Genomic DNA, 8,214 nt, shown 5'->3' with positions numbered 1-8,214 from the left:
CAGGGAACTTGAAGCTCTCAACCTGCTCCACTACAGCCCTGCCGATGAGAATGGAGGCATGGCTCGCTCCTCCTTATCCTGTAGTCCACAATCATCTCTGTGTTGTCAGCAAACCTAATGGTGGTATTGGAGTCGTGCTTGGCCACTCAGTCGTGGGTGAACAGGAAGTACAGGAGGGGACTAAGCACTCCCCCCTGAGGTGCCCCTGTTTTGAAGGTCAGCATGGCAGATGTGTTGTTGCCTACCCTTACCACCTGGGCACGGCCCGTCTGGAAGTCCAGGATCCATTTCCAGACGATGGTGTTTAGTCCCAGGGTCCTTAGCTTAGTAGTGCCCTATATAGGGAGTAGGGTGCCATTTGGGAAGCATACCCATGAGTCATCTGTCTCGGACCCTATGAGTCAGCATCAGCTCACATTGAGGCTATCTAATCGCCTGTAAGATCAGCGGGGAGAACAGACTAGGCTACACCTTTTATCCCAAACCAAAGTCAACAAACTCCAAATTCCTGGGAAGCATTGCAGAAATTCTTGAAAGCACAGGGAGAAAGAAAACAAAGAGTGAGAGTGACTCCTCTATGTCAAAACTAGAGGATGAGGAGAAATAGGGAAGGTTGAGCAGCTGGAAGTAGTGGTGGTGGTGGTGGAGGTGGTGGAGGGGGTGGTGGTTGTAGAGGTAGTGGTGGAGGTGGAGGTGGTTGTAGAGGTAACGGTGGAGGTGGTGGTTGTGGAGGTGGTGGAGGTGGTGGTTGAGGTGGTGGTGGAGGGAGTGGTGGTTGTAGAGGTAGTGGTGGTTGTGGTTGTGGTGGTGGAGAGGTAGTGGTGGAGGTGGTGGTGGTTGTAGAGGTAGTGGTGGAGGTGCTGGAGGTGGTGGATGTTGTGGTGAAGGTGGTGGAGGTAGTGGTGGTTTAAGAGGTAGAGGTGAAGGTGGTGGAGGTGGTGGTGGTTTTAGAGGTAGTGGTGGAGGTGAAGGTGGTTGTAGAGGTAGTGGTGGAGTTGGTGGTGGTGGTGGAGGTGGTGGAGGTGTTGTAGGTGGTGGAGGTGGTGGTGGTTGTAGAGGTAGTGGTGGAGTTGGTGGAGGTAGTGGTGGTGGAGGTAGTGGTGATTGTAGAGGTGGTGGATCTGGTGGTGGTTGTAAAGGTGGTGGTTGTAGAGGTGGTGGTGGTGTTGGTGGTGTTGTGGAGGTGGTTGAAGTGGTGGTGGTGGAGGTAGTGGTGGTTGTAGAGGTAGTGGTGGTGGTGGTGGAGGATAGGTAGTGGTGGAGAGGTAGTGGTGGAGGTAGTGGTGGAGGTGGTGGAGGTGGTGGTGGTGGTGGTGGTGGTGGTGGTGGTGGTGGTGGTGGTGGTTGTAGAGGTAGTGGTGGAGGTGGTGGTGGAGGTGCTGGAGGTGGTGGGTGTAGTGGTGAAGGTGGTGGAGGTAGTGGTGGTTTAGGAGGTAGAGGTGGAGGTGGTGGTGGTTTTAGAGGTGGAGGTGGTGGAGGTGGATGTGGTTGTAGAGGTAGTGGTGGAGGTGGTGGTGGTTTGGAAGTGGTGGTGGAGGTGGAGGTGAAGGTGGAGGTGGTGGAGGTGGTGGTGGTTGTAGAGGTAGTGGTGGAGTTGGTGGAGGTAGTGGTGGTGGAGGTAGTGGTGATTGTAGAGGTGGTGGATCTGGTGGTGGTTGTAAAGGTGGTGGAGGTGGTGGAGGTGGTGGTGGTGTTGTGGAGGTGGTTGAGGTGGTGGAGGTGGTGGTTGTGGTGGAGGGGGTGGTGGTTGTAGAGGTAGTGGTGAAGGTGGTGGTTGTGCAGGTGGTGTTGGAGGAGGTGGTGGAGGTGGTGGAGGTGGTTGTAGAGGTAGTGGTGGAGGTCGTGGTGGTGGTGGTAGTGGTGATTGTAGAGGTGGTGGTTCTGGTGGTGGTTGTAGCGGTGGTGGTTGTAGAGGTGGTGGAGGTGGTGGAGGTGGTGGTGGTGGAGGTGGTGGTGGTTTTAGCGGTAGTGATGGAGGTGGTGGTGGTGGTGGTTGTGGAGGTGGAGGTGGTGGTTGTGGTGGAGGGGGTGGTGGTTGTAGAGGTAGTGGTGAAGGTGGTGGGGGTGGTGGAGGTAGTAGTGGAGGTGGTTGTAGAGGTAGTGGTGGAGGTGGTGGTTGTGCAGGTGGTGGTGGAGGTGGTGGTGGAGGTGGTGGAGGTGGTTGTAGAGGTAGTGGTGGAGGTAGTGGTGGTGGAGGTAGTGGTGATTGTAGAGGTGGTGGTTCTGGTGGTGGTTGTAGCGGTGGTGGTTGTAGAGGTTGTGGTTGTGGTTGTGGTGGTGGTTGTGGAGGTGGTAGTGGTTGTGGTTGTAGAGGTAGTGGTGGTGGTGGTTTTGGAGATGGTGGTGGTGGTGGTGGTGGTGGAGGTAGTGGTGGTTTTGGAGGTAGTTGTGGAGGTGGTGGAGGTGGTGATGGTTGTAGAGGTAGTGGTGGAGGTGGTGGAGGTGGTGGTGTAGGTGGTGGTTGTAGAGTTAGTGGTGGTGGTGGTGGTGGAGGTAGTGGTGGAGGTGGTGGAGGTGGTGGCGGTTTTGGAGATAGTAGGGGAGGTAGTGGTTGTGGTTGTAGAGGTAGTGGTGGTGGTGGTTGTGGAGGTGGTGGAGGTGGTGGTGGTTGTAGATGTAGTGGTGGAGTTGGTGGAGGTAGTGCTGGTGGAGGTAGTGGTGATTGTAGAGGTGATGGATCTGGTGGTGGTTGTAAAGGTGGTGGTTGTAGAGGTGGTGGTGGATGTAGAGGTGGTGGAGGTGGTGGAGGTGGTGGTGGTGGTGTTGTGGAGGTGGTTGAGGTGGTGGTGGTGGTGGTGGAGGTAGTGGTGGTTGTAGAGATAGTGGTAGTGGTGGAGAGGTAGTGGTGGAGAGGTATTGGTGGAGGTAGTGGTGGTGGTGGTTGTAGAGGTAGTGGTGGAGGTGCTTGTGGTTGTAGAGGTAGTGGTGGAGGTGCTGGTGGTTGTAGAGGTAGTGGTGGAGGTGCTGGAGGTGGTGGATGTAGTGGTGAAGGTGGTGGAGGTAGTGGTGGTTTAGGAGGTAGAGGTGGAGGTGGTGGTGGTTTTAGAAGTAGTGGTGGATGTGGAGGTGGTTGTAGAGGTAGTGGTGGAGGTGGTGGTGGAGGTGGTGGTGGTTGTAGAGGTAGTGATGGAGTTGGTGAAAGTAGTTGTGGTGGAGGTAGTGGTGAGTGTAGAGGTGGTGGATCTGGTGGTGGTTGTAAAGGTGGTGGTTGTAGAGGTGGTGGTGGTGGTGGTTGTAGAGGTGGTGGAGGTGGTGGAGGTGGTGGTGGTGTTGTGGAGGTGGTTGAGGTGCTGGTGGTGGAGGTGGTGGTGGTTTTAGCGGTAGTGATGGAGGTGGTGGTGGATCTGGTGGTGGTTGTAAAGGTGGTGGTTGTAGAGGTGGTGGAGGTGGTGGAGGTGGTGGTGGTGTTGTGGAGGTGGTTGAGGTGGTGGTGGTGGAGGTGGTGGTGGTTTTAGCGGTAGAGATGGAGGTGGTGGTGGTGGTGGTTGTGGAGGTGGTGGTTGTGGTGGAGGGGTGGTGGTTGTAGAGGTAGTGGTGAAGGTGGTGGGGGTGGTGGAGGTAGTAGTGGAGGTGGTTGTGGAGGTAGTGGTGGAGGTGGTGGTTGTGCAGGTTGTGGTGGTGGTGGAGGAGGTGGTTGTAGAGTTAGTGGTGGTGGTGGAGGTAGTGGTGGAGGTGGTGGAGGTGGTGGCGGTTTTGGAGATAGTAGGGGAGGTAGTGGTTGTGGTTGTAGAGGTAGTGGTGGTGGTGGTTGTGGAGGTGGTGGAGGTGGTGGTGGTTGTAGATGTAGTGGTGGAGTTGGTGGAGGTAGTGCTGGTGGAGGTAGTGGTGATTGTGGGTGATGGATCTGGTGGTGGTTGTAAAGGTGGTGGTTGTAGAGGTGGTGGTGGATGTAGAGGTGGTGGAGGTGGTGGAGGTGGTGGTGGTGGTGTTGTGGAGGTGGTTGAGGTGGTGGTGGTGGTGGTGGAGGTAGTGGTGGTTGTAGAGATAGTGGTAGTGGTGGAGAGGTAGTGGTGGAGAGGTATTGGTGGAGGTAGTGGTGGTGGTGGTTGTAGAGGTAGTGGTGGAGGTGCTTGTGGTTGTAGAGGTAGTGGTGGAGGTGCTGGTGGTTGTAGAGGTAGTGGTGGAGGTGCTGGAGGTGGTGGATGTAGTGGTGAAGGTGGTGGAGGTAGTGGTGGTTTAGGAGGTAGAGGTGGAGGTGGTGGTGGTTTTAGAAGTAGTGGTGGATGTGGAGGTGGTTGTAGAGGTAGTGGTGGAGGTGGTGGTGGAGGTGGTGGTGGTTGTAGAGGTAGTGATGGAGTTGGTGAAAGTAGTTGTGGTGGAGGTAGTGGTGAGTGTAGAGGTGGTGGATCTGGTGGTGGTTGTAAAGGTGGTGGTTGTAGAGGTGGTGGTGGTGGTGGTTGTAGAGGTGGTGGGGGTGGTGGAGGTGGTGGTGGTGTTGTGGAGGTGGTTGAGGTGCTGGTGGTGGAGGTGGTGGTGGTTTTAGCGGTAGTGATGGAGGTGGTGGTGGATCTGGTGGTGGTTGTAAAGGTGGTGGTTGTAGAGGTGGTGGAGGTGGTGGTGGTGTTGTGGAGGTGGTTGAGGTGGTGGTGGTGGAGGTGGTGGTGGTTTTAGCGGTAGAGATGGAGGTGGTGGTGGTGGTGGTTGTGGAGGTGGTGGTTGTGGTGGAGGGGGTGGTGGTTGTAGAGGTAGTGGTGAAGGTGGTGGGGGTGGTGGAGGTAGTAGTGGAGGTGGTTGTGGAGGTAGTGGTGGAGGTGGTGGTTGTGCAGGTGGTGGTGGTGGTGGAGGAGGTGGAGGTGGTTGTAGAGGTAGTGGTGGAGGTAGTGGTGGTGGAGGTAGTGGTGATTGTAGAGGTGGTGGTTCTGGTGGTGGTTGTAGCGGTGGTGGTTGTAGAGGTTGTGGTTGTAGTGGTGGTTGTGGAGGTGGTAGTGATTGTGATTGTGGTTGTAGAGGTAGTGGTGGTGGTGGAGGTGGTGGAGGTAGTGGTAGAGGTGGTGGCGGTTTTGGAGATGGTGGTGGTGGTGGTGGAGGTGGTGGTGGAGGTAGTGGTGGTTGTAGAGTTAGTGGTGGTGGTGCAGGTAGTGGTGGAGGTGGTGGAGGTGGTGGCGGTTTTGGAGATAGTGGGGGAGGTGGTGGAAGTGGTGGTGGTTGTAGAGGTTGTCGTGGATGTGATGGAGGTGGTGGAGATGGTGATGTAGGTAGTGGTGGTTGTAGAGGTAGTGGTGGAGGTGCTGGAGGTGGTGGAGGTAGTGGTGGAGGTGGAGGTGGTTGTGGAGGTGGTTGTTGTGGAGGTAGTGGTGGAGGTGGTGGTGGTTGTGGAGGTGGTGGTGGTTGTGGAGGTGGTGGAGGTGGTGGTGGTTGTGGAGGTGGTGGAGGTGGTGGTGGTTGTGGAGGTGGTGGTGGTTGTGGAGGTGGAGGTGGTTGTGGAGGTGGTGGTGGTTGTGGAGGTAGTGTTCCTGGCTACTGTGCTAGTCGAATAACATATTATAATTACATGCATATTTACTCTTATCTCTCTGTCTGATTTTTGCTCTTGCCATCCTCTTTCTCTCCCTCCCTCTCTCTCTCTCTCTCTCTCTCTCTCTCTCTCTCTCTCTCTCTCTCTCTCTCTCTCTCTCTCTCTCTCTTTCTCTCTCTTTCTCTCTCCTTCTCTCTCTCCTCTCTCTTTCTCTCTTTCTCTCCCTCTCTCTCTCTCTCTCTCTCCCTCTCTCTCTCTCTCTCTCTCGCTCTCTCTCTCCCTCTCTCTCTCCCTCTCTCTCTCTCCCCCTCTCTCTCTCTCTCTCTCTCTCCCCATCGCTCTCTCTCTCTCTCTCTCCCTCTCCCTCTCACCCTTTTTCTCTCCCCATCACTCTCTCTCTCTGTGGTGCTAAATTAAGGTCTGTGTTTACATTTACATTTACATTTAAGTCATTTAGCAGACGCTCAGTCTAACTTGCGTCATCTAGATTTAGTGCCGACCAGAGTAAAGCAGCAGGCCAGACCACTGTAGAGCAGGGAGGACTTTTAAGTGGTTTACACCTCACATGACCCTCCCTCTTCCTTTCTCACTAGTGTGATCTTCATTCTCTCCATCTACCCGTTCATCATCTTTCTATCAAACAATGTCTTCATTCCACCTCCTCTCATCATTCCATCCTTCCTTCAGTCTATCTCTCTATCCCTCCCTGTCCTCCCTGTCTCTCTATACTGGGTCTGGGTCTCTGGGTCTTGGTCTCTGGGTCTGGGTCTCTGGGTCGTGGTCTCTGGGTTGCTGGGTCTCTGGGTCTTGGTCTCTGGGTTGCTGGGTCTCTGGGTCTCTGGGTCTCTGGGGCTTGGTCTCTGGGTCTGGGCCGCTGGGTCTCTGGGTCTTGGTCTCTGGGTCTGGGTCGCTGGGTCTCTGGGTGTCTGGGTCACTAGGTCTCTGGGTCTCTAGGTCTCTGGGTCTCTGGGTCTCTGTGGATTGGTCTCTGGGTCTGGGTTGCTGGGTTGCTGGGTCTCTGGGTCTGGGTCTCTGGGTCTATATTCTCTGGGTCGTTTTTAATACATTTGAACATTTGGAGCTACTTTTTAAGTAAAAACCTCAACTTGTGCAATCCGTTAGGAGATAAAGAACATCACATTCTTCATTTCACCTGAAACATTATTATGAAGCTTACGGTAGTCCCCAGTCACGTGTCACGTGGTGTTTGTTTACAAGCACACAACGACAACGAGAGACTGAAGCCTTGTGAGTCACGCACTGTTGTTCAGCATGCACCAGGTTATCTAATTACATTAACTCACAACTAAATGTTTACCAGCTAGATATCTTTTAACTATTAAGTTAACTCTCTAAATTATCTGCAGTAGTTCATTTGATTTTCTAATTTAGTAGCTAGTTATGTTTGGCTTCTTCCAAAATCAAGCATTCGCTTGGTAACAGCAGAGAATCCACTCCTGGATAAAGAGCCTTTCTGGCTAATATTTGTTATGTGCGTGCAACAAACTGTGAGTTGAAGTTTAGAGTTACTTGTATACTTGTGTAGTTCAGGTCAGAAACTGTACAAAATGTCCGCAATGCGCCCATTAGCATTGAGTTTTCCTTCTGAGTCTCTGGGTATGAATCTCTGTGTCTGTGTCTGTGTCTAGGTCTGGGTCTCTGGGTATAAGTCTCTGTGTCTAGGTCTGGGTCTCTGGGTCTCTGGGTCTGGTTCTGGGTCTGCGTCTCTGAGTATGAGTCTCTGTGTCTAGGTCTGGGTCACTGGGTCTGTGGGTCTCTGGGTCTAGGTCTGGGTCACTGGGCCTGTGGGTCTCTGGTTCTGGGTCTGGGTCTCTGGGTCTGGTTCTGTGTCTAGGTCTGGGTCTCTGGGTCTGGTTCTGGGTCTGGGTCTGGGTCTCTGGGTATGAGTCTCTGTGTCTAGGTCTGGGTCACTGGGTCTTTGGGCCTGGGTCTAGGTATCCGAGTCTTTGGGTCTCCGTCTGTGGGTCTGGGTCTCCGTGTCTCTCGGGTCTCTGCATCTCTCGTGTTTCTGGGTCTCTGTGTCTCTGGGTCTGGGCTGAATCAAATGCTTGGCTGTTGAACCCAGGTAATTAATAACTCAATTAACAAGGTGCTGTTTGTACAGATGGACCCCCTCCTTTTCTTGCTGTTTCCTCTCTCCCCTTTACCGCTAGATATCACATGCTGTTTCCTCTCTCCCCTTTACCGCTAGATATCACATGCTGTTTCCTCTCTCCCCTTATCGCTAGATATCACATGCTGTTTCCTCTCTCCCCTTACCGCTAGATATCACATGCTGTTTCCTCTCTCCCCTTACCGCTAGATATCACATGCTGTTTCCTCTCTCCCCTTACCGCTAGATATCACATGCTGTTTCCTCTCTCCCCTTACCGCTAGATATCACATGCTGTTTCCTCTCTCCCCTTATCGCTAGATATCACATGCTGTTTCCTCTCTCCCCTTATCGCTAGATATCACATGCTGTTTCCTCTCTCCCCTTTACCGTTAGATATCACATGCTGTTTCCTCTCTCCCCTTTACCGCTAGATATCACATGCTGTTTCCTCTCTCCCCTTACCGCTAGATATCACATGCTGTTTCCTCTCTCCCCTTATCGCTAGATATCACATGCTGTTTCCTCTCTCCCCTTTACCGCTAGATATCACATGCTGTTTCCTCTCTCCCCTTACCGCTAGATATCACATGCTGTTTCCTCTCTCCCCTTACCGCTAGATATCACATGCTGTTTCCTCTCTCCC

General features: G+C 53.6%; 1 protein-coding gene across 1 annotated transcript; it reads right to left on the bottom strand.

The window, feature by feature from the left end:
• Positions 1 to 586: 586 nt before the first annotated feature.
• Positions 587 to 6,617, bottom strand: LOC127909655 (basic proline-rich protein-like). Its single transcript, XM_052471809.1, has 9 exons — positions 6,609 to 6,617; positions 6,185 to 6,487; positions 4,955 to 5,457; positions 4,566 to 4,798; positions 3,412 to 3,514; positions 2,319 to 2,525; positions 1,698 to 2,162; positions 1,271 to 1,483; positions 587 to 776 (listed from the first exon to the last, which is right to left on the bottom strand). Exons 1-9 carry the CDS (start codon positions 6,615 to 6,617, stop codon positions 587 to 589), a joined length of 2,226 nt encoding a protein of 741 aa, XP_052327769.1.
• Positions 6,618 to 8,214: the final 1,597 nt, after the last annotated feature.

This window comes from Oncorhynchus keta, chromosome 19 (assembly GCF_023373465.1).
Source record: "Oncorhynchus keta strain PuntledgeMale-10-30-2019 chromosome 19, Oket_V2, whole genome shotgun sequence".
Lineage (NCBI taxonomy): Eukaryota > Metazoa > Chordata > Actinopteri > Salmoniformes > Salmonidae > Oncorhynchus > Oncorhynchus keta.
This window is presented reverse-complemented; position numbering and strand designations above follow the sequence as displayed.